At 41.5% G+C, this 26,727-nt stretch overlaps 1 protein-coding gene across 3 annotated transcripts in view; it reads left to right on the top strand.

Annotated features, from left to right (window-relative positions):
* Positions 1-26,727, top strand: part of pdlim7 (PDZ and LIM domain 7) — a 125,445-nt gene that overhangs the window by 20,699 nt on the left and 78,019 nt on the right. For all 3 annotated transcript variants that reach the window (XM_078411091.1, XM_078411093.1, XM_078411092.1), the window contains exon 2: positions 13,696-13,847. In XM_078411091.1, coding sequence (XP_078267217.1) covers positions 13,696-13,847 — 152 coding nt within the window. The remainder of the gene's footprint in view (positions 1-13,695; positions 13,848-26,727) is intronic.

Raw genomic sequence — 26,727 nt, forward strand, 5'->3', positions numbered from 1 at the left:
TTTCTCAATATTGAGGACGATGCTTTTCTTATTGAAAATGTTTCGTGCTTCCTGCCTACATGTTTGGAAAATAGGAAATGCTAGAAGTATTCAGCAGGTCAGGCAGCATCTGTGAAGGGAATACATGCAGCATCAGCATGCTTCCAGCACTTTTGCCTCTGGCCATGCCTGAAGCAGGGATTGGTTTGAGAAGCAAAGCATATCATAATACAAACATCAACCAAATATCTCTCCTTCATTCTGCCAAATATCTACACTTTTTTGGTCAATATTTGTACTTCCATCACCATGCAGTCTTCATGATGATTATGGTATCAATTGAGTGCTTATTGGATTGAGACAACGTGCATCCTAGAGTTGACTGTAAAGGGGAGGTGCTGTTCTATTCAATGATGGACGATCAATGCTGACCTGACAAAGCCAAAAGCTCTGTATGAAATGCAGAAAGTTGACAGGTTCCTTATCCCAAATATAAAGCTTCTCATCTGAAAAGTCAGTACTTTGTGACTTAATTCTAGCATAAATGTTTGTGATTAGAAGCTTATAACAAGCCTTGTGCATAAAGAAATATTGGATATATATTAAGTGAAACACAGGATCGCATTACATTGTAAGAAAATAACTGCAGATGCTGGTACAAATGGAAGGTATTTATTCACAAAATGCTGGAGTAATTCAGCAGGTCAGGCAGCATCTCAGGAGAGAAGGAATGGGTGACGTTTTGGGTCGAGACCCTTCTTCAGACTGATGTCAGGGGGGCGGGACAAAGGAAGGATATAGGTGGAGACAAGAAGACAGTGGGAGATCTGGGAAGGGGGAAGGGAAGAGAGGGACAGAGGAACTATCTAAAGTTAGAGAAGTCAATGTTCATACCGCTGGGCTGCAAGCTGCCCAGGCAAAATATGAGGTGCTGTTCCTCCAATTTCCGGTGGGCCTCACTATGGCACTGGAGGAGGCTCATGACAGAAAGGTCAGACTGGGAGTGGGAGGGGGAGTTGAAGTGCTCAGCCACCGGGAGATCAGGTTGGTTAAGACGGACTGAGCGAAGCATTACATTGTGGTGTATTGCATGTTTCATTCCTCTCCTGTGAATCTAAGGTCTGCAACCAAAGTCGTGCAGGCCACATGAAAGAAAATAGGACTAAGAAGTGACTCCATGTGCAAAATCACGTTACACAAATCTGATGGTTGTTTTTTGATGGGATCGCTGTGGATTTGAGGGGTGAGCAGTGGATTCTATAAGGATGCAGAAGAGATTCACTAGATGTTTCCTGAACTTAAGAGATAAACTGGGACTCTTATCTTTGGAATGTAGGAGGTTGTAGTTTATTTTATTTTTGAGATTCAGTGTGGAAACGACCTTCGGCCCACTGAGTCTGCACCGACCGGTGATCCCCACACACTAACGCTATCTTAGGGCCAATTTACAATTTTATCAAAGCAGATTTAACCTACAAACCTGTATGTCTTGAGTGTGGTAGGAAACCGGAGCACCCGGAGAAAGCCCACGCAGGTCATGGGGAGAACGTACAAACTCCGTACATGCAGTACCCGTAGTCAGGATCAAACCTGGGTCTCTGGCTCTGTAATGCAGCAACACTACTGCTGCACCACAGTGCCACCCCTTAAAGGAGACCATGAGGTGTACAAGATCATGAGGGGAATGGATAAAATGAAAGCTCAGTGGTTTTCCCATGGTAGAGGATTCTAAAATTAGAGGCATAAGTTTGTGAGAGGGAGCAAATTCAGAGGGAACTCGAGCAACATTTTCCACACTGGCTAGTCCATATCTGGAACAAGCTGCTAGAGGAAGCTGTAGCAGTGGATACATTACGACTTACGAATAGTGAAAGGCTTGGATAGAATGGATGTGGAGAGGATGTAACCACTAGTAGGAGAGTCTAGGACTAGAGGTCATAGCCTCAGAATTAAAGGACGTTTCTTTAAGGAGATGAGGAGGAATTTATTTCGTCAGAGGGTGGAGAATCTCTGGAATTCTTTGCTACAGAAGGCTGTGGAGGCCAAGTCAATGGATATTTTTAAGGCAGTTATATATAGATCTTGATTAGTACAGGTGTCGGGGGTTTTGGGAGAAGGCAGGAGAATGGGGTTAGGAGGGAGAGATAGATCAGCCAAATTTGAATGGCAGAGTAGACTTGATGGCCGAATTCTGTTCCTAGCACTGATGACCTTAAATCTTTCAGAGGACATTTTGTCAGAGATATGGATATGAAAGGGTAAGAGGTGTATGGGCCAAATGCAGGAAAATGGGAGTCGCCCAAAATGCCAACTTGGTCGGCACAGATAAGTTAAGCCAAAGGGCCTGTTTCCATACTGTACAACAACACCTTCGCACACTAACTAAGAGGATTGCCAATAAATTCTAAGTTTGTTGGGGAATCAGAGCAGTTGCTTTTGAATCGGCAAGATTGAAGTTTGGACCAATGCAATGCATTCTACACACTGAGTACTTTGGATGTGAAGCCTTCCATTTGTTGACGACAACATATTCTTTAATTCTTTAATGGAATAAAAAGGAACTGCAGATGCTGGTATTTATCAAAGATGAACACAAATGTTAGAGTAACTCAGCAGGTCTGGAGAGCATGGGTGGGTGGTGTTTTGAGGGGGGAAGAAATGGGATAAAGTGAGAAGAGTGTGTATGGAGTGGGATAAAGAAACAAGGTGATAGGGGGCTTGGGGCAAGAAGGGTGTGTGAGAGAGAAGTGTATAATAGGAGAGAGAGAAGGAAGAATTACCTTGAATTAGGGAAGGCAATACTCGTGTCATTGAGTTGTTGGTTACCCAGGTGGAATATGAGGTGCTGTTCCTCTAGTTTGCATTTGACCTCACCATGGCAATGGCTGGGGATCAATAAGTCAATCTGGGATTTGAAATGGGAAGAAGAATTACAATGGCTGGCAACTGGAAGATCCGGATGGCTACTGTGGACTCTGCACAGTTGCTAACCAAGAACACTTGGATTCACCAGTGTGGCAGAGACTGTATTGAAAGCTCTGAATGCAGTAGATTACTGTGTGCAGGTGTTTATTCACAAAATGCTGGAGTAACTCAGCAGGTCAGGCAGCATCTCTGGAGAGGGAATGGGTGACGTTTCGGGTCGAGACCTTTCTTCAGACTGAAGAAGGGTCTTGACCCAAAACGTCACCCATTCCCTCTCTCCAGAGATGCTGCCTGTCCTGCTGAGTTACTCCAGCATTTTGTGAATAAATACCTTCGATTTGTACCAGCATCTGCAGTTATATTTTTTTTTCCACTACCGTGTGCAGGTGAATCTCTATCTCATCTGAAAGGGGTATTTAGCTCCCCAGATGGAGGAGAGGGTGAAGGTGTTGAGGCAAGAGTTGCACTTTATCCAATTGCAGTGGATAATGCTTGGGGAGGGTGAAGGATTTGTAGGGATGGATGAGATATCTTGGGGGCTGTGGAGGGAGTGGTCTTTGTGGGAAGCTGAAAGGACAGGGGAGAAGATGATGTGTCTGGTGGTGGGTTGGATTGAAAGTTAAGAATTACGGGAACTCTAGCCCCGTTCTCTCTGGGGGGAGGGAGGGGGGATCAGTGGGAGTGGGGTGAAAATAGAAGAAAGGAACATAGATAAGATACAGGAGATGGCTTGAGCAACCATAACGGGGGGGTGGGGGGGGGGGGGGGGGGGGGGGGGGGGGTGGAGGAGAAAGCCCCATTTCCTGAAAAAGGACTACCAGCACTCCATCTGCCACAACCTTACTGATGCTTCTTAGGCCTTGTGTGATCTTGGGCCCCAAATTTTGCAAGACTTTCCTTCTGTTTTTGACATAGTCAATTCTCTAGCTCCCGTGTAAATCAATTGTGTTGCCCATACTTGTGCTGGAGTGTTATTCTTGTTGACAGTACTCTTTGAACTACATAAGTGGGGAAGTACAAAGAGATCTGGGTGTCCTTGTTCATCAGTCACTTAAAGTTAGCATGCAGGTACAACAGGCAGTGAAGAAAGCAAATGGCACGTTGGCCTTTATGACAAGAGGAGTTGAGTTTTGGAGCAAAGAGGTCCTTCTGCGGTTGTACAGGGCCCTAGTGAGACCGCACCTGGAGTACTGTGTGCAGTTTTGGTCTCCAAATTTGAGGAAGGATATTCTTGCTATTGAGGGCGTAAGTTCACTAAGTTAATTCCCGGTATGGTGGGACTGTCGTATGTTGAAAGACTGGAGACTTGTGTACGCTGGAATTTAGAAGGATGAGAGGGGATCTTATTGAAACATGTAAGATTATTAAGGGATTGGACACGTTAGAGGCAGGAAACATGTTCCCAATGTTGGGGGAGTCCAGAACCAGAGGCCACAGTTTAAGAATAAAGGGTAGGCCATTTAGAACGGAGATGATGAAAACCTTTTTCAGTCAGAGAGTTGTAAATCTGTGGAATTCTCAAAAGGCAGTGGAGGCCAATTCTCTGGATGCTTTCAAGAGCTAGATAGAGCTCTTAAAGATAGAGGAGTCAGGGGGTGTGGGGAGGAGGCAGGAACGGGGTACTGATTGTGAATGATCAACCATGATCACATTGAATGGCGATGCTGGCTCAAAGGGCCAAATGGCCTACTCCTGCATCTATTGTCTATAAGTGCTCAATTCTACTGTAAGCGATGTAGTCTTAACGTCAATTGGAACTGGTGTGCAGAACTACTTAAATGTCTTTTAGATTGCAAGGCCTAATTGTTAAATTGCTGTGGTTGGCATATCTTGTCTGTATCAGTCCTTGGACAAAAACTGCAGCACAAAGACCCTGAAGCAAACTGGCATGGTTCCCTCGTGCATTGCCATTTCAGACCTTATTATGCATAATAATTTCAAGGTTCTGCCAGGGTGCTGCGAACAGACTCAATTTTGTACTGATCTGAGGCAATCAAAGTTTTTATCACAGCTTCAAGTGTTACAATGGAGCAGTTTAATGTTCACTCTGCCCAAGTACCATGTGATTATGCCCAGGTAATCCACTTTCTGTGATAATGGTTGAAGATTAAATGTTGGCTAGAGTACATGGGGCCATGTGATCTTTATCTTGATTTTAAATGAGCAGATTAAGCTTCTGTTTAACAACTCTTACGAAAATATAATGGTCATGTCAAAATTGCACCTCGCCACTTTAGCACTGATGTGGCTGGATTTTGTGGTCAAGGCTCATGGATTAGGCTTGAATCCACTGTCTTTTGTCATTGCTACCAGCTGAGCTGCAATTGATAAATGATTTAAGGTCTAGATTCTTCAGGATAATTGTGGTGCAATGTTGTATTTGGGCAAAAACAGTAAAACCATAGCCACAGCTTGTCTAATCAAGCAAACCATAACCACAGCTTGTCTTATCAAGTGATTATTGTCATATGCACACTATGGAGAGGTGCAGCTGCAATAAAAATCCTTGCTTGCAACTTGTGATTCACTGATTTTTTTTGAAAACCCAATAATTACTGGTAATTAATTAATTACTGTGCTGAATCAAGTAAAAAAACAACTTCTTGTTTAGAAAAAATACCTGCACCTGGGAAAAGCTGATATAATTACTAATGAGGGAAATAATCAGGATGTTGAATTATTCTAATATAGAAATGTGAGGTTTCATTGCTATTTTAACTCCGTTTGATGGACTGTATATTAAATTGTAATGGGCACTTAAACTGCAGTGTATAATATTGCCTTCGTGGTGGAACTGATGTTCCACGTGATTCTAGCATTGAGTTACACTTTATGCAATTTTTAATGCTTCCAATTAAAAAAAAATCCACTTGTTATGTTTGGTTTTTAACAATGTGGAAGACCAGTTTAATCTTAATTGGTAACTATTGAAGTTTGTTTCATTGCAGGCAAAAAAAAACCAAATGTATTATCAAGTGTATTTTTGTTAAGAGGGATAATTTTATTGATAGTTATAGTCAATGCTGAATGACTCTGACACATGTGGGACTATTGTATATGAGGCAACTTGGTCACAATGGGCAAGTTGAGCAGAAGGGCCTCAATTCTGTTTTAGTTCATTTTCGTTTATTGTCATGTGGCTAGCTTGTTGGCCTGTTTTGGTGATGTATGTCTGACTCTTGTATGCTTAGGAAAGGTAGATGAAATTTGATCACAATCAATGTGCAAATAAGTGTGAAGCAGCCAATCTGCAAAAGGAATGTTCAACATCCACAAAAAAGGTTTCAAACTTCAATTTTTCTCTCCATATCAATGTTGGTGACTTAGGTTCAGCTGGACTGATAGCACACATTATTCACATTGTTTCTTGTGGATTCACCTATATTGTCGAAGTGCGTTATCACAATTTTGTCTGATTATAAACTCCTGTTTTGTTTTTACTGAATACTTCTTTTATAAACTGGCCCATGTTGTTATTTGTTTACATCACATTTTTATAGTGTGCTGCACTGATAAATGGCATTTATGTAATGTTCCATTTGCTGTTTTCAGTTGTTGGAGTAATTAAGTAATGTTAACCAAAGTTTTGGAACAGGGCAAGTGTAAAAGAAAATTTGTCATTTTTGTGTACCCTCTTGATCTTGACTAAAGTTAATGTGCACTTTTCTTTCTCAAAGAAAACTTTGCACTGTGAACATATTTATCTACATCTGTAAATTTCTAAGCATCGATTGAGCATTTCTCTCTGATTTAGTTTAGTTTATTTAAGTTAGTTTGGAGATATGGCGTGGAAATGGGTCCTTCACCCCACCAAGTCAGTGCCGACTAGCGATCCCCGCACAGTAATGCTATCCTACACACACAAGGGACAACTTACAATTTTACCAACCCAATTAACCGACAAACCAGTACGTCTTTGGAGTGTGGGAGGGAACTAGAGCTCCTGGAGAAAATCCTTGTAGGTCACAGGTAGAAAGTACATACTCAATACAGATAGCACCCGTAGTCAGGATCGAAACCGGATCTCTGGCACTGTAAGCTAGCAACTCTACCGCTGCGTCACTGTGCTGCCCTACTTTCTTGGATGTTTATTCAAAATATATTCTATCACCTTTAGCTGAACCAGGGTTAGGGTCGACATCCGCACGAAAAATGCGGCTAATGAACATTTTGTTTGGACATTTTAAGCAACAAAGAACATAATGCAATATCTTTAGCACAAAAATATAAATTTTCAAGCAATTAAATTTGTTTACCATTTTTGAAAGAATTTGCTAACCCCAGTATATCATTGCTCATGTACTATATGTATTGATGTTTAAAACCATGCATTATTTCACTGAACACCAATTATGTCTCTGTTGGAGGCATAATGAATAGTTCACATTTTTTAGTAATGCATGGCTGGCTGTGTGACTATTTCTTTCTCAACTCCAACTGTGGATGAAGGTCCTATAATAAGGCTCCTGAGGCCAAGTACTGCTTTTCTAAATAAAATACAGATGAGAAATTGTTCTCGGTGATCTCTTCATATAGTTTTGATTTCTTTTTTTGACTTCATGAACACTCATTCTTTCTGCAAAATGGATATTAAATGCAGGTAGGTGATGTAATGTAGTACAGTCGAGTCAGACACTGGATGAATTTGCTGAGCCAGCAGGGGAACTTGAGTTCTTTTTGAGTGTTAGTTGAGTTTTTGAGTTAGTTCCTGAAGAAGGGTCCTGACCCAAAATGCAGTCTGTCCATTTCCCTCTAAGGATGCTGCCTGACCTGTCGAGTTCCTCCATCAGTATGTTTTTGCTTAATTACTCAAACATTTGTGAAATGGTGCAATATAAAGCAATTTCTCTTTAAATTGTGCCAGAATAGTTTTCATTTAATCATCTTCTGCAAACATTTCTGTGGCAAAGAATTAACTTAGGTTTGACCTTTTTTATTTTGCTACTTACAAACTTTCCTTGCTTATATAGTTTCCATATGTCTGCAGTGTTTTATGCAAGTCAAATTTCAGCATGAAGTGAAATGAGAATGATGAATGATGTAATTATACGATGCAGAAGAATGTTTCCTGAGGTGCAGCTGTGATTGAAGGCATTGATGAAGCAGATTCTAAATGATTTTTTTTGGCAACTGTGTCTGAATATTTGCCCCTTGGGTTAAAAATTTGATGAAGCATCGCACATAGTCAAGACTAAAGAAGATTAACCCAAATCCTCAGGAGCATTGGGGGTTTTTTTTGTGGGAATTATGACTCCTCCAGAGCCTGTGCTGATGACAGATAATGTGCAGACTTGGGTAACTTTCTTCAGTACTATAATAAAACCCTTAAACTCATGGGTTGGTCTCCTAAAATTGAGTGGATGATAACAATGCTGTACTTAACACATTGAAAAGGGCATCTGGTTCCAGTTCTTGAGGGAGACATTGAAGAAATAAAATAAGTACTACGGTGTAATATACATGTCAGAGGTTTACTTGTATTAAATAACTAGAGAATCAATATCTGAATTGTGAATGCAAGGGGTATAGAAAATACCTAACTATTTTGTGAAATATTGCTCCTGACTCTTGATTTAAATTAAAATGTCTAAGGGAAAACTGGAGAATGTGTATTCAGACTATGCAAAGATAATATTTTGGACCACATTCAGAATTTATCTTTGCCCTAAATACCTGGAATGGAACTGTCTCCAGATTAGTGGAAATACGAATCTTGTAATTACTTGGGAAGAAATTGTTTTCTTTCCAGAAGGCTGAACTAAAGATGGGGTCAAGAGTGTTTTGATATCACATGTCCCCAGATAGAACAATAAAATTCTTACTTGCCGCAGCGCAACAGAATATGTAAACATAGTACACAGTAAACAATGTGATAAACGAGAGAGAAAAAAAAGTTCAGTGTATATATACAGGTGTTTCTCAACTTATGATGGGGTTTCGATCTGAGAAACCCATCGTAAACCGAAAATATCGTACGTTGAAATGCATTGAATATATGTGATCACGTGGCTGGAAGCGAGCTGCCGTTTGCACCATTTCAAAGATGCAGATCGAAGCATCGTTAGTCGGGGAGCATCTGTACACATACTCACTGGTATACACACATATATACACGTACTCAAAAAACAAACAATAATATTGTAATAATAATAATAATAGTCTACGGTAGTTCAGAGCTTATTTGAGGTTGTGGTGTTTAATAACCCGATGACTGTAGGGAAGAAGCTGTTCCTGAACCGGGACATTGCAGTTTTCAGGCTCCTGTACCACCTTCCCGATGACAGTGGTGAAATGAGTGTGTGGCCAGGATGGTGTGGGTCTCTGATAATGCTGGCTGCCTTTTTGGGGCAGCGACTGTGATAAATCACTTCGATGGTGGGGAGGTCAGAGCTGGTGATGGACTGGGCAGTGTCTCGCTATCATGTGGCCCTTTAGACCCTTGTTTCAATGTACAAATTGCCTCAACCGTAGACAGTTAACAATGAGGAAGCTGGACATGCAAATATGTTTTTAAAAATATATAAATTCCAAAGATTATTCACTATAAATTGCATTCCTCGATCCCTCTGCTCTGCAACACTCTTCATTGTGAAGGTCCTGCTCTGGTCCCCAGGGTTTGGCAGGGTCCCTTTCTTGAGAACCATTTGAAACCAAAACAGTGTGTAAAGTCAGAAATGAATAAAAGCAGTGCATGGGAAAGGATCACAGAAACAAACAGCTGTGAAGAGATAGCATGCAGGCACATAGTTCCCTGAAAGTGGCACACTATCTTTTATCGGACTTTACTGGACTTTATCTAGCACTAAACCTTATTCCCTTTATCATGTATCTACACTGTGGATGGCTCGATTGTAATCATTTGTAGTCTCCTCACTGACTGGTTAGAACACAAAAAAAAGCCTTTTCACGGTACCTCGGTACATGTGACAATAAACGAAACTAAATAGTGGTCAAAAAAGCTTATGTTGGTACATCAGCCTTCATCAGTGAGGGTATTGAGAAGAGAAGTTGGGATGATATGTTGCAGATGTACCTACAGTTGTGAGGCTGTTCTCACAAGTATTGTGAGAGCTTAGAATGTTGTGTTCAGTTTTGGTCATCCTACAATATGAAGGGTGGCCTGAAGGTAGAAAGAGTGCAGAGAAGATTTGGGGATGCTGCCAGGACTTGATTGTCTGAGCTTTCAGGAGACATTGGGCAAGCTAGGTCTTCATTCCTTGGAGCGAAGGAGCCTGAAGGGTGATCTTGTAGTGGTGTATAAGACCATGAGGGAATAGATAGGGTGAATGCAGAGTTTGCCCAGAGTAGGGGAATCAAGAACCAGAGGACTTGGGTTTAAGGTGAGAAGGGAAAGATTTAATAGGAACCTGAGGGGCATTTTTTTTACCTACCGAGTGGTGGGTATATGGAAGAGCTGCCAGAAGGTGTAGTTGAGGCAGGTACTATAATAGTATTAAAAAAAAACATTTGGGCAGGTACATGGATAGGAAGGGTTTAACGAGATATGTGGCAAACACTAGCAGGTTAGACCAGCGTAGATGGGGCATCTTGGTCGGCATCGGCGAATGGGGCTGAAGGGCCTGTTTATGTGCTGTACGACTATGATTTTGACTTCCTGTCGTGAATAATTGCAGTCCAGCCATTCCTTAAGGTTTGTATCTTAAATATTTTGCTATTGTCCTTTTGCATTTGAGCATAGAAAGGGAGAAATATATTACAGGTCTGTGTGTAGTGGCATACATTTTACAATGCCTTTTTAGGCTTGGCATTGCCATTAATTTTAGGTAAATGGCAGAATAATTGTATTTAAATCTTAAATGCTGCACGTTGCAACATGAATGGACTAGTATTTTAAAATAAGTAAATACTTTCCTCAAGATATTATGATACAATGGTGATTGAAGGTGAACCATTCAGTGGTGTAGAGCACATTTTGGTAATGACAGTATCAGTCATGGTTCAGTTGATAGTACACTTGCCACTGTGTTCTAATGGTAACAGTTGCACTCCGGAGCCTTCAATATATAAAAAATATCTTGACACTAGTTTTGTGATGATATCTCAATATGTAGTGTAAAACACAAAGTGCTGTAGTAGATCAATGGGTCAGGCAGCATCTGTGGAAGGAATGGACAGGCGACATTTTGGGTCAGGACCTTTCCCCAGTCTGAAGAAGGGTCCTGATCCAAAATGTCACCTATCCATTCCTTCCACAGATGTTGCCTGATCTGCTGTGTTATTCCAGCACTTTGTGTTGTACTCAAAATTTCAGCATCTGCAGTTGCTTGACCCTCCATACTCAATATGTTCCTCAGATGAAGCATTAAACTGAAGATCGAGCTGCCCATTCGGGTGATTGTAAAAGCTCCTATACAACGAATGGAAAATAATGGAAATATTTAGCCAGACACACAGTGGGAAGTAGGGGTAATATATAAATTCAATGACATTTTGTCAGAATTAGAAGATTTTTTAATGTGCAGAGATTAAATCAATTGTGTTTTAATTGAGTAGTGGACTGGTCTCCAGTGTCCTTGCCAACTTTTATCATTCAAACAACACCTAAAAAATGATCATTTTAGTCATTGTCACATTTGCTGCTTGCGAATTCCAGTTGGGTACAAATAGATTGCTTCGTTTTTAGTGCAGTGATTTTTGCTTCAAAACTACTTGAATGTCCTCTTGTATTGTCCTTGGATTGTGAAAGGCACTGTATTAATGCACATCTTGCATTTCTTCAACTTCCTCAACCACTTTAAGTATAACCACGGGCTCTGTGAGTTGAGGTTTTAAAGTATTAGAAATCACTGTGAGGTAACGTCTGAAAATAATCATCATCTGTAGGAAATGGGCGATGAAATCCAGATAACATTTGATGGCAACCCTCATAAACTGAAACCTTGTGTGTGCATTCACAGACTATTACAAAAGATGGCACGTATCTGTGGCAGTTTACTTTCTGATGCAAGCTGGTCCAATGGTGGTTATAATTCCTTTCAATAAGACTTGACATGTTCTCCCACAAGAACATCTGCTCGGCTTGGTAACCCCTCAACGCATGTGGACTTGATTTAAATAACTGCTAAACAAAATAAGGAACTTGCATGTTTGTTACTTTGTTTTCTCGATGGCAGATACAGAAATGAACAATGCTCTTCAAATGATTAGCAAAGTGACTTTGCAAGTTTATATCAAAGCATCTTGTTATTCATTCAACTGCCCTTGGAGGATATCCAAGTACAATTTAGGAAAGTCAATTAGATCCTTTCTTGTTGAGTCTCATTATTCGTAACTCATTTTCACCTAGCCCACAGCTAACAATGGGCTGTTTCCTTTATCTTTGTTACTTTCTGCATATCTTTCATTTATTTGTTCTATATCTCCGCCAATATCTCTCATTTTCCTTTCCCATGACTCTCAGTCTGAAGAAGGGTCTCGACCCGAAACGTCACCTATTTCTTTTCTCCAGAGATGCTGTCTGACCTGCTGAGTTAATCCAGCTTTTTCTGTCAATCTTAGATCCTTTATTTTATATAGGTTGATTTATATTGGTCTATATGGATTTATATAGATCAAGTCTTGAAATTGTTTGGATTTAAAGCACCTTTCACACTGTTACATCATCCCTAAATTCTATACAACTTGTTGAGTACCTTTCAAGTGTGATTTTTGGTGCAATTAAAAAAATATTGGATTATTCTAACCATTTTGTATGCCAGGAGAAGTAAAGGACCATTGAGTCCTTTTTGTTGAGAATGTGGAAAATTCAAAATAAAATATAAAGTAAAAAAACTTTTTAAAAATTGACTAACTGGCCTTGTCTATAACTGTTTACAGACGAGTTCCATATTTCAGCATCCCTGCATGTAAATGTGTTACTTATCTTTCAAACTTTGAAACCATGTGTTCTTATTCTAAATTCAACAGTCAGGGCAAGTAGTTTATTTCACTCTGGTCAATTAGTTTTCTTTAACATCTTAAATCTAAGGCAAATCACAGCCTTAACCTTATTAGTTCCACAGAATACACCCGAGGAATCCTCTTCTCAGTTCCTGAGGCATCCTGAAATGTTCCCTGCTGACAAGTTCACACACTGGTGCATGGAAACTAGATTTAATTCCACAAAAAAAGCTCAAACAGCTACAGTTGTCAATTTTTAACAGAACCCCCTGCCAGGTTGTAAATCTGGATAAACATCATTTCCCAAAATTTCAAATGACTTTTTTATTAGTGTATTTACTTCACGCACTTTCATCCTGTCACCAAAATAAGCCGCTTCCATTCTTAATGCAGTGAAAGGTGATTTTTTAAATAGAGCCCATAAAATAAGTAACCATTACATAATGCATTCTGAATAATAGTTACCATGTTTGCATCTTTTCCACTTACTCCCTTTCAATTCACTATGAGAATAGTGATCCAACTGTAACAGCTCTACATATTCTTATGAGTTTAGATGTTCAACCTTTTGGCATAATAGGAAGGAAGCCCTTCTGGCCACCTCCACATTGTAGCATACATTAATTACAGAGATTTCTCTATCCTGAAATATGCCTGTTAACAAAAGAAAAATAAGACCACCTTGCTTCACTATCTTTCACACTTCAAAAAATGTCAGTGTTTAGGTCAGCCAGAAGATGAATAAAACTCTGAATAAGGAGTTTTAAAGCGGTATACATTTACACACTGGAGAAGCTTGTGGTCATGTGAGTGTAATTAAACGGAATAATGCACTGTTGATTTTTACGACTTTACGTTATCCTAAACATCAAATTGTATGTTTTGCTACAGATCACGCCTGGTGGCAAGGCAGAACAAGCAAATGTCGGGATTGGAGATACTGTGATATCCATTGACGGTGAAAATACCGAAGGAATGACTCATCTGGAGGCACAGAACAAGATCAAGGCCTGTGCAGGGATCTTGACACTATCCCTGGGGAGGTGAGTTAGAAGAAGAATGTTGATGGAGAATGTGACTTGTAACCTTCATAAACATCATGCTGATGTCGAAATGACCACAGAATCCCTAGTCACTCGTAATTGAGCAGTCTTCTGGCAAATGGACGTAATTGTAATTTGGTGTGAAGTTATACCATGTGGTTCCGTACGATGAATGGCCCTTTTTACATAGTTAAGAACAAAGGTGGTTTATATTCTTCTGCTCAATGTGGTGGAGTTCAAAAACCGTTGCATGAACTGCTGGATTTCTTCCTTTTCAATAATCTAATCAGAATTTTTGAGGAGGCAGGGATTGTTAAATCAGATTAATAGACATATTTGTATTTCACAATTTATTTTTTAACTAAAATGCTAGGCTGACACTTGAGAGTTACACACTGTGATGTAAAGATGTCTTCGGCTTATATTTCACACCATATTTTACAGCAGCATTCTAAAAATTACTGTGCATTTGTGGTTTCGTCCTGATGATGAAGTAGAAAGGGAGAAGATAGCGACAAAAAGTTGATGGATTTTCTCCCCTAAACCGCACGAAGGCAAAGCTATTTTGGGTTGTTTTTTGTTTTTTGTTTTAAATTACTACTAGACCAAACCTGCATTTTGCCCCCCCCCTCCCCTGCAATCTTTTCTTGCATAGTATATTGCTGAAATTTCTGATCCGAAAGGGACAGGGGCTGATTTAATGATAATTTTCAAAAAGAGTTAGATAACTATTTGAAGGGAAAAGATATGCTCCGGGGAATGCATAAAGAAAGAGACCGAATAGCTCAGTCAAAGAGTTACTACATGCATTGTGAGCTAATTAATCTTTTGCTGGGTGTTACCATTTTCAGATGCTCTGTGGGTTAATTTTTAACATTTTTTATATAACCTTTTGCCCTCTTGTGGTAAAAGTGCCTGGAGCAGTTTGTAAGAGCATAACTTTATTCTGTGAGGTTGAAGCAGTTTACCACACTGACAATGATAATTGTGCCCAAAATCAAAAGGGATTCTGGTGACAACAATTATATTTGTTGCTGCTAATAATGTGTGGAATAAATTATTTTGTTGCTTTTCATTGTGGTAATTTAACTTTAGCAGAATGATGCAATCAAATTTACCATGAGGGAACTTTTGGCTTATAGAAGCGCAATAAAAAGTTGATTATGATTTTTGTGTCTTTTTGTTTCAAATATGTTGGTGTCTAATCATATAGTGTTTGTATATTTTTTGTACAACAAGAAATTATATGATCAGCCAGGCTCGAAAGGCCGAATGACCTACTCCTGCACCTATTTTCTATGTTTCTATATTACTGCTTAGTCTAGGATGAACTAAATACATTTTGCGATTCGTACTTTAGGCCGTCATGCAACAGGGTTAGCTTGACTGATCAGGCAGGTACTCTAAATTATTGTACTGAGGAATATGTTTAGACTGTATTTGAGTTTTACAGGAGGATTTGAGATTTGTCTTCTGATTTATGGCAATAGGTCAAAAGTACATTTTTCAATCGGAGAAGAGATTATGTGCCAAATGGTTCTCGTGGCTAGCAGGTCCGTAGAAACATGCCACCAAGCTGCTGGGAGGACATCTTTGGATTCTGAATTTTTGCATGTAATCTCCTGCTTTGTCCATGAACTCACCACTGAATCCAGGGATGTTCTGAAATAACTTGAGCTGACAGACTGGATGCACTTCACATCTGACCCCTGAGCAGTGCTCCAGCCTCATTTGAAGCTGGTCACCTTCATTAATGAAGTAAATAAAGTAAAATATGTTTTTTTTAAACTCTGACATAATTTATAGTTTCAGTTAAACTGAGCAGGTTTAGATTTCTCATTGTTACATGTATCGGGGTAGAGTGAAACGCTTTGTTGTGCACGCTGTCCAAACAGGTCAGAAATACCACAAATAAATACAATAACGTCAAACATGAGTGAAATCAATAAAGCAAAGGAGAAGATACAAAGTGCAGAATATAATTCTCAGCGTAGTAGTGCAGCAGTTCCATAGAACAGATGTTTTTAAGGGAATTAAATATTTTTGGTGGTATTAATTATTTTTATATATCTCGACGATTTCATTGTTTCTCATTATTATGTGTGAGCTAAATCCAATGTAATCTGGCCTGTTTTTGGTGGATAGACACAAAATGCAGGAGTAACTCAGCGGTTCAGGCAGCATCAAATAAAGATATCTTGAATCTTGAATCTTGAATCTCGAGAGAAATTAGATCTTTTCGGGTCAGAATCCATCTTCAGATAGTCTGAAGAAGAGTTCCAACCAGATACGTCACCTCTTCCTTTTCTCTGGAGATGTTGCCTGACGCACTGAGATACTCCAGCATTTTGTCTGTCTTGGGTATAAACCAGCATCTGCATGTCCTTCCTACATATTTTTGGTGGATCCAGTGTAAATGTTGTAAAACGAAACCTATGGCACATTAAAATGATCATTTGAAGAATCAATGGTCTTTAGGCTTTCACTAATTCTTGAAAGGCATGGAGGAGATCTAAATGTAATAATCGAATAATTTTGACTCAGTTACATGTTTAATATGTTTAGTTAATGTAGAAGTAGACAACTTACATGTGTAAGTATACTGCTAGATCATGTACCTCTCCCATGTCTTTAAAGCACAATGGGCTGCTAGTAACTTAATTAAAACAAATGCAAGTTAAAGGCACTTACTCTTGACACCATGACTGTCACTTGGACCTTACTTAGAAGCCATAGTTAGGGATAAATGAATGCAAACTAAGCTAAGAATTGCACAAAACCAAGGGATCACCACAAATAACTGCAGATGCAAACCAATAACTCTTTTGAGATGGAAGGACATGTCCGGGAAGAACGATTCCCACACACAATGCCATTAGTGGCTGCCTGGAGAATTTTAAGCTCGCTCTTGTAATTTTGTCCAGATTAAATGAGGTGCCAGACCATCAGTTGCCGGAAAATCGGTGGTGAACCTGTGTAGAATACTCAGGCTGCCTACATTCAAAATAGAAGGGGCAACACAATGTTTATTTGGGGGAGCTCTGAAGCCAAATGGATGTGGAACAGGGGGATGATGCATCTGGTAGCACCGCTGCCTCACAGCACCAGAGACCCAGGTTCGATCCTGACCTTGGATGCTGTCTGTGTGGAGTTTTCTCTTTCTCCCTGTGACTGTGTGAGTTTCCTCTGGGACCTCCTGTTTCCTTCCACACCCCAAAGATGTGCAGGTCAGTAAGTTAATCGGCCTCTGTAAATTGCCCCTAATGTCGAAGGAAAGTGGGATAATGTACAACAAATGTGAATGTGTGATCAGTGGTCGGTGTGGGCCAAAAGGTTTGTTTCCATGCTGTAAACTCTAAACTGAACTAAACTTGAAAAGGGAGTAACCTTGGGGGGAAAATAAGGACATTTGAAAACACTGTGCAGTAAGAAAACAAAATGTCTGTCTATGGTTGCCAAGTTGTTTCAGATTTCCTGATTGTTCAAGTGAGTTCAGCTGATGAACAGTGAGTCATAGATTCAGCTGAATTCTAGTTGCAGATCTGCCCTTTACTGCATGAAGAAACTACTCCGTTGCTTCCTTGCCATGAGAGTCCTGATGCATTGCCAAGAAGGTTATTGGCTTGTTGGATAGATTCCCAGTAAAGTATCTATGACCTTGTGAAGGGGAGCAGGAACTGGGGAAGAAGGAATAAAAACTTGGAGCTAAAAGCAAAGTCCTAATGCCATGATTCCTTATTCGGTGGAATAAAATCATCAATAAACTCCAATACATCCAGAACTCCGCTGCCCGTCTACTCACCCACTCCCCGATCCGTGACCATATCACCCCTGTCCTTTACAAGCTCCACTGGCTCCCCATCCCCCAGAGAATCCAGTACAAAATCCTCCTCATGACCTACAAAGCCCTCCATAACCTGGCCCCATCCTACCTGACTGACCTCCTCCACAGACACACTCCCACCCGTACCCTCCGCTCTGCTGCTGCTAACCTCCTGTCCCCCCCCCCATCCGGACCAAACTCAGATCCTGGTGGGGCAGGGCTTTCTCCATCGCTGCTCCCACCCTCTGGAACTCACTACCTCAGACCATCAGGGACTCCTCCTCACTCACCACATTCAAAACTTCACTGAAGTCTCACCTGTTCAGCACTGCCTTCAACCACTGACCGTCACCTCACCTTATTTTTCCTTTTCTGTTCGTTTATTTATTTATTTATTTTTTTCTATGTTTTAGTAAACCCTGTAAAGCGTCTTTGAGTTTTTAGAAAAGCGCTATACAAATGTAATGCATTATTATTATTATTATTAAACAAAAAATTATTAGCCTTTAGTGATGTTCAATTTAAGAAACTCTTTACATACCCCTGTGTTCTATTTTCTGGTGGTATTTTCAAATCAGAAATTTTAATGTATTCTAAAAGTTCCCTTTTCTCTGCTCTTCAGCAAGTGCATTCTCTCTCTCAAGAGGGAGAGTCTAGGATCAGAGGTCATAGCCTCAGAATGAAAAGACGTTCCTTTAGGAAAAAGATGAGGAGGAATTTCTTCTGAGGGTGGTGAATCTGTGGGATTCATTGCCACAGAAGGTTGTGAAAGCCAAGTCAATGGATATTTTTAAGCCAAAGATAGACACATTCTTGACAAGTATGGGAGTCTGGGGTTATTGGGAGAAGGCAGGAGAATGGGGTTAGGATGGTGAGTAAGATCAGCCATGATTTAATTCTGAATCCAGACAAAGATTAATATTAATCTCACTCCTGCTTTTTTTAAACCTTAGGCAAATGGCCATCAACTCCACCCCTGAACCCCTCACCTGTATCCAATTATTACTTGTCATACTTTATTCTGCCCTTCCTCTCTTCCAATTCCCCCCCCCCCCCCTCCTCCCTACATTATCAGTGTGGAGAAGGATCCCGAACTGAAACTTTACCTCTCCAGGTTCTCCAGAGATGCAGCCTGACCTCCAAAGTTATTCCAGCACTTTGTCTTTTTTTAGAACAAAATTACAGTTCAGCATTTTCTGGCCAATTATTAGAGTGTTATGTTTGAATGCATGAACCATCTGCCTTGTAGGTCATGGATAGAAAATTAGGTATTTATTAGGTACTTGACATCAACGTAATAGAATTTATTTTCATCTGGGAAATATTAACCTTACAGTTCTTCAATAGTCATGGGATTAGAAACTGATTTTGCAAAATACTCTGTGGACGTGCTTTTAGCTAATCCAACTAAGTTTAACGCTTCGATAATGTTGGAATAGTATGCTCCACACACCCATGTGGGGTGTTGCAGCATATTTCTATAATAAGGTCATTGTATTTTTATGAAACAATATATTTTGCACCTAGTATTATTTCACTTTTTAGAAAACTTAAACTGACAAAATGAAATCCAATCTTGCAGAACCAAGTCATTTCATCTGTGCTGTAATGACGGCTTCAGATGCTAGAAGCTAATAAAAGATTTTTTTTAAAAAGTCGTCATAATGTCCTTCAGATTTGTTGCTACTTACGTAGTTTGATGCTGATGTATTAATATTAGAAGTCCTTGGTATGGTGTTATAACCATCCTAAGGTCTGGCCAGTGAAGCTTGTATACTGTTATAATATATGGACCATTCATATCAATTCTCCTTTTGCATGTTGGCTTATATTTGTGTTTCCATCCTCTTTCAATGCCTCCCATCCACAATTGAGATACACACAACTACCATGAGCATTGCCACAGTTCATGCAGGCTGGAGATGACTTCTACCTCTTTCTAATATCAAACCATTTTGGTGTTACCAGCTGAAGTATCTAATAGCTTTCAATAGTGATAGAATTAAATGATTTCAATTCATCCAATAATTACTTACTTTTCTAGAATTCCTGATCTTGATTCAACATAACATATAAATAATATATATTATTATATATTATTTAATATATATATTAAATAATAATTTAATATTATTATAAATTGAACCATAAAACATCACACTGAAGAGAATATAACTTCAAGAATTTCTGATGCAAACTTTAAATTTTGTAGCTTGAAAAGTTAGAAGTTTAAAAAAAAAATGATAACATGCTCTTGATTTCTCTCGGTTATTAGAAGTCCTATGCCCTCTAGTCTGTGCTTCTCCTTCCTGGGTAAAATATTCCATAGTCACTCTATTTATCCCATCATGATTTTGTACTTCTTTATAAGATCACTCCTCGGCCTCGTACTCTCTGCGGTATAAAGTCCAAATCTGCCCAACCTCTCCCTAATGCTTAGGCCCATTCTTGGCAATGTTCTTGTGTCCATTTGAGTTGGTCTTCTCCACGATGACCTAGTGCATAAAACACATTGGAGATGTCAAAATGAGTGCCGATATATCTGGAAACAAGATCCTGTGATATTTTGAAAAACACATTCAAATAAAATTGTTAGGGAGAACAGAGAAAGACACCCTTCTTAGCATTCATGATGTCCAGAGTACTGTAGCTATCATATTTGTTGTGTATGCTAAACCGCAAGATGACAGTTTTTCCAAAATTATAATTCTATAATTAGTCCACTAAGATGGCAGCAGTTGGCAAAATAAATGTGTGTGCCAGTACAAGATTCTTTTCAAAGTTAAGTTGATCTACATTCGTACCTGGGAAATGTTTTCTTAAACCTAAATAAATCTCAACAGTTAAATGGGAAGTTTAGTTGTACAGCTCAGAACCAGACCCTTCAGCTGAATTAGCTCATGCCGACCAAGATGCCCCATCTAAGCTAGACCTATTTGACTTTGGCCTATATCCTTCTAATCACTCCCTGTAGCTCAGGCCCCAGTTGCCATGTTATGGCAACATCCTGGTAGATCATCTTTGCACTGTTTCCAGCTTAATGGCAGCTTTCCTATAACAGTGCCCAAAACTGAACACAATACTCTAAGTGTGGCCTCTCCTACCTGTTGTACAACTGTAACATAACATCCCAGTTTCTTTGCCCAATTCCCTGACTGAAGGCCAACATGGCTAAAGACTACTTCACCATCTGAACAAAATTGATGCTGTTTTTGCACCCTTTTTAATGGTGAAAATAACTAAACCTTTGCCTCAAGTCTTGTCCTTGGATTTGATGCAAAAGTAACCTCCTGAGCAACCTGAAAACTATCTTGCTTTTTATTTTTGACTTCCTCCCTGAACCTATGCTTTATATTATTATGTCACCTCTTTGTAATCACCTGTCTTGGATTACTTGTGAGTTATAGAATAAAGAAGCCACGCCTTAAATAAAGAATTGTTAATGATTTGTCCAGTGTAATGCTTTGGAACTTTATTTGATCAAATTGATCAAACTAGTCTGACTTCCAGGAAGCCAAATGAGGGAACACAAACTGCTCAAGGATTAGGACAGTTTCAATCTTGAAGGTTCTCTTTCAGTGAAGGTAATTATCTATTTTGTAATTTAACTTTTACTATTTAAAATAAGTCAAAATAAGTTTCATGTCAAGCCAAAGATTTGATTGCAGACACATTACTTTTCAGGAAGGGTTAGTCCACTTTCTTGCATCCAGTACGTAATGTTGAATGACTGCCAAAAATAATTTCAAAAAATTTTCTGAACTTGAGCAGGATCTTGCAGCTAAATAAAAACATGGGAATGTTCAAGCCACAGTGTGGTTTCAAGATTATAAATATGACTGAATATTTGTGTCGTATCCACTCAAAATCATTTGCAAATGCTGGCAAAATGGGCTTTTTTTCTAGTTAAAGCACGAAAATGTGCGTATTGTTGTATATGAACCCCTATATAGCCCTGTTTCATTTTGATGGAATTGTATAAGTGCCGAGTGTAGTTTGTATTTTGGCAAAGCAATCTCTAAGGAACAATATTTCCTGTCTATCAGTCACAGTTGTGCGGGGTGGTTGTAAACATGACTTTTATTTAGCTTGTATTTACTTTGGACACTGTAATTTACTAAGGGCTGCGCCAGTCAGTTTGTTTGCTATTTGTGCATTTAGACGACCTAGGAATATAGTATGCACTAGACCAAGTGGACCCGTTGGGCCCAAACCACTCCTGCATTGGTGCAGCACCCACCCTCTACTCCCCCCTCCACCTCTCCCCTATCACCCCCCCTCCCCCCCCCTTCCTCCCTCCTCCCCCCCCTCCCCCCTAGGGTTACCTCTCCTGCATTGGTGTAGCACCCTCTCTCCCCCACTCCCTCATCCCTCCTCCCACCCCCCTCACTCCCCCCTCCCTCCCAGGAGCAACCCGCGGATGCCAAGCAACCCGCCTCCCTGCCCGGGCGGCCGCCATTAGTGGAGTGGGGCGGGAGGGGGCGGTGAGAGCCCTGTCCCATCCCGGTGCGGTGGTTAGATGATGGCGGCTCTCCCACTGTTGCTGGACTCTGGGTGGCGTGGGGAAGGCGCTGAGCTGGCCGGGGAGAGGAGGGGGGACGAGGGAGCCGAGGTCAGGCCCAGCGCCAGGCCCAGTCCTCGGCCTCCACCTCCACCAACGCCCAGCCTTACCGCCGTTGTTGCCGCTGCCGCCTTTCCCTTTGACCCACCTCAGGCTCGCGGTACCCAGTCACGTCCAGGCCCAAGCTCCAGCTGCTTCTCCCGGCACCAGGCCTGGCTATCCCACCCCCAAGAGACAGGCAGCCAAGCCCTGCTCGTACCCGAGATCAACGGGCCCCAACTGCCCAGGCGCGGATGCATTTGTTCTGCGCATGTGTGGATGCGGCGGGCATCTTACGTAAGTACCAGGTCAATGGAGCCCCAACTGCGCATGCGTGATTTTTTAAACTTTAAAATGTGAATAACTTTAAAAATATAACACTGATTTCAATGAAACTTCTTCCATAGGACCACTGGACGACGGTGAGTAAGGTGGGCCTAAAGTTGTCACGCTATCGTGTCCCGTATTAGCTGTAGTTCAGGAACAAGTGAACAAATTAGAGTTTTAGTATATAGATTAATTATATAGCAACCTTTTGGCAATCAGTTTAAAATAAATTGAATTTGAATTTAGTTTATTGTCACGTGTACTGAGCAACAATGATACATGATTACAATCGAGCCAACCACAGTGTACAGATACCATGACAAAGGGAATAATGTGAATAACGTTTAGTGCAAGATTAACTCCGATCAAAGATAGTCTGAGGGTCTCCAATGAGGTAAGTAGTAGCTCGGGCAATAGATGCTAATTCAAATTTGGACCTTCAATTGACTGCTATTAATAAGCAGAACATAGGCTTTGACAACTTCATTTGTTTGGTTAGGGGATTTGATTGTTTAAAATGTTTGCACCAGACATGTCATGAATACCATAAAGTGTGAAACTTAAACTGGAGTTACTTGGTTCCTGTTGTGATTATGTTTGGAGCTGGAATCTAATTTGAGAAGAGAATGTGTGAGATTTCACGCTTTGAGTGTAGTGATTAGAGCAAAATGTCTGGCCTTTACAGATCAATGCAAGGATTGGAGTTTGGAGCCGAGCTCTTTTTGGCGGGTTAAATGTTATTATGTTTCCCTAGCATTGTTTTTTTTTTAAAGTTCCTTTAAGATTGTAAAATTCATGCAAAGCCTGTTGTAGAATATGGAACTCTTGGGTTTGCTCATGTTATGCTATTTTGTTTCACTGCAGCAGTTGTAACTGGTTTTCAAGAGAGAGTTAGATTTAGCCCTTGGGGCTAACGGAATCAAGGGATATGGAGAAAAAGCAGCAACAGGGTACTGATTTTGTATGATCAGCCGTGATCATATTGAATGGCGGTGCTGGCTCGCAGGGCTGAATGGCTTACTCCTGCATCTATTTTCTATATTTCTATGGTTCAATCTCTTGTCCTACTAATGTATTTCTTGGTTCTAACCTCAAGGAGCTGCCTGTAAAGGGTTGCCACAATGCAAGTAACACTTTTCCAGCTGATGGGGAGGGGGATGGGGCCAGCTATTGACATGGGATGAGTGCTGGCAGGGGGGTTTCAGTCACCTCTCCAAGAATCTGCACAGACCACTTACAAAATGGTGTGCAGAGGAGGCACCTCCTTTGTGCAAGGGCACTTGTGGCATCTGATTACTGGGCCTACGGTTGTAAGGACGTGTGTGAACTACATATGCCCTCTCACTGGGGTCACATTCGGGAGTGAGGGCTGCTATGTTGTAAGGTAGCTTTTGTTGACGATCTCCTGCAGAGTGTTGATTAGAAGGTTGTTCCTGTGAAGCCTGGCTGGAAAAGGTGTTAAGTGTCATTTCTCTTTCCAGATGGCCTTCTTGCAATGTTTTAAAATGCATTTCTCATCACTTAAGCTTGTCACCTCTTGTATATTTGCCAGATTTCTTCTTGGACTTTTGGCCACTAAGTTCAAAGAAAGAATATGCTGTAACTCGCTGGTTTATGATGACTGGGATCCCGGTTTGGGTCTGAATGCAAGTGAATTGTCCATGAATATTGATTGTAAGATGTTACTTAGACCAAATTGGTGCAAAGTCTAATTGCAGATGAATTTTTGACATTAAACAGTTGTATAACTTGGGTGGGCTGGATCCCAGTAAAGCAGAGGTACAAGAAAATCTTGGACAAAAAAAAAAAAGTTCTTCATTAAGTGTTGGCATTAGCTCTCAACGAAACACTGGCATGATTGCTAACAGTGTGTTAACACAATATTATGTAGGAAGGAACTGCAGATGCTGGTTTACACCAAAGATACACTCAAAATGCTGGAGTAACTCAGCTGGACAGGCAGCATCTCTGGATAGAAGGAATTTTTAAAATATCAAACAATACTTATTCCAGAAATAAATATTTACAAAACATTTTCTTTTCAAAACTCCATCCGGCATTCCAGGAGGTTATACATCCAATACAGATACAGAATCCCTTCCCTTATTTGGAGGGGCGTCTCCACCACACCCTGCCCCACATGTCCAGCAGCGGAAGGACTGGCAACTGTGGTCCTCCCCCACAGTGTTTTGGCGTTGGCTGCACCAAGCTTCAGTGCGTCTCTCAGCACGTACTCCTGCAGTCTGCAGCGGGCCAGTTGGCAACATTCCCCGACGGACAGCTCATTCCGCTGGGAGGTCAACAAAGTTCGGGCAGACCAAAGAGCGTCTTTCACCGAGTTGATGACCTTCCAGCAGCACTCGATGTCAGTCTCCGAATGCGTCCCTGGGAACAGTCCGTAGATCACAGAGTCCTCTGTGACGGAGCTGCTCGGAATAAATCGTGACAGGGACCCTTGCAGACCTCTCCAGACTCTCTTGGCAAATCCACACTCTGTGAAGAGGTGGGCAACCGTCTCCTCTCCATAGCAGCCGTCCCGAGGGCAGCGTGCGCTGGTAGTGAGGTTCCGGCGGTGCAGGAAGGATCTGACTGGGAGGGCTCCCCTCACTGTCAGCCAAGCCAGGTCTTGGTGCTTATTCACAAAATGCTGGAGTAACTCAGCAGGTCAGGCAGCATCTCGGGAGAGAAGGAATGGGTGACGTTTTCGGGTCGAGACCATTCTTCAGACTGACGTCAGGGGGGCAGGACAAAGAAAGGATATAGGTGGAGACAGGAAGATAGAGGGAGATCTGGGAAGGAGGAGGGGACGGGAGGGACAGAGGAACTATCTAAAGTTGGAGAAGTCGATGTTCATACCACTGGGCTGCAAGCTGCCCAGGCGAAATATGAGGTGCTGTTCCTCCAATTTCCGGTGGGCCTCACTATGGCACTGGATGAGGCCCATGACAGAAAGGTCAGACTGGGAATGGGAGGGAGAGTTGAAGTGCTCGGCCACCGGGAGATCAGTTTGGTTAATGCGGACCGAGCGCAAGTGTTCAGCGAAACGATCGCCGAGCCTGCGCTTGGTTTCGCCGATGTAAATAAGTTGACATCTAGAACAGCGGATGCAATAGATGAGGTTGGAGGAGGTGCAGGTGAACCTTTGTCTCACCTGGAAAGACTGTTTGGGTCCTTGGATGGAGTTGAGGGGGGAGGTAAAGGGACAGGTGTTGCATCTCGTGCGGTTGCAGGGGAAAGTGCCTGGGGTTGGGGTGGTTTGGGTAGGAAGGGACAAGTGGACCAGGGAGTTACAAAGGGAACGGTTTCTGCGGAACGCAGAATGGGGAGGGGATGGGAAGATATGGCCAGTGGTGGGGTCCCGTTGTAGGTGACGGAAATGTTGGTGGATGATTTGTTGGATCCGCTGGCTGGTGGGGTGGAAGGTGAGATTGAGGGGGATTCTGTCCTTGTTGCGAGTGGGGGGAGGGGGAGCAAGAGTGGAGCTGCGGGATGTAGAAGAAACCCTAGTGAAAGCCTCATCTATCTTGGTGCTTGTTGGTGAGTTCTGGCGATGAGGCATTTTGCCAGACAAGCTGGGCAGTCTGCTCTGGGAACCATGCCACAGGATCCATGGAGTCATTTCCCTGCAGTGCCTGCAGGACATTCCATGCTGACCACTGCCCGATGGACTTGTGGTCAAAGGTGTTGGTCCGGAGGAACCTTTCCACGAGCGCCAGATGGTGCGGCAATGTCCAGCTGACTGGCACATTGCGTGGCATCTGCGCCAAGCCCATCCTTCGCAACACCGGGGATAGATAGAACCTCAGCAGGTAGTGACACTTGGTGCCCACGTACCTTGGCTTTATGCTCCGCCTGATGCAGCCACACACAAAGGTGGCCATCAGGGTGAGGGCGATGGTGGGCACGCTTTTACCCCCGTTGTCTGCCGACTTGTGCGTTGTGGTGACGTTTCAGGTTAAGACTCTTCTTCAGACTGAGAGTCGGGGGAGAGTGAGACACAGATAAGGAAGTGTAAGGTGTGAAAATGAGATATCAAAGGGGCTTGATTTAGCATGCTCTGTATGCTTCGTTGTCACTTTCTCCTAGCCAACAATGATCTATTCTACATTTTCCTTAATCGTCATCCTCTT

The sequence above is a fragment of the Rhinoraja longicauda genome, chromosome 14 (genome assembly GCF_053455715.1).
Source record: "Rhinoraja longicauda isolate Sanriku21f chromosome 14, sRhiLon1.1, whole genome shotgun sequence".
Taxonomy (NCBI): Eukaryota; Metazoa; Chordata; class Chondrichthyes; order Rajiformes; family Arhynchobatidae; genus Rhinoraja; species Rhinoraja longicauda.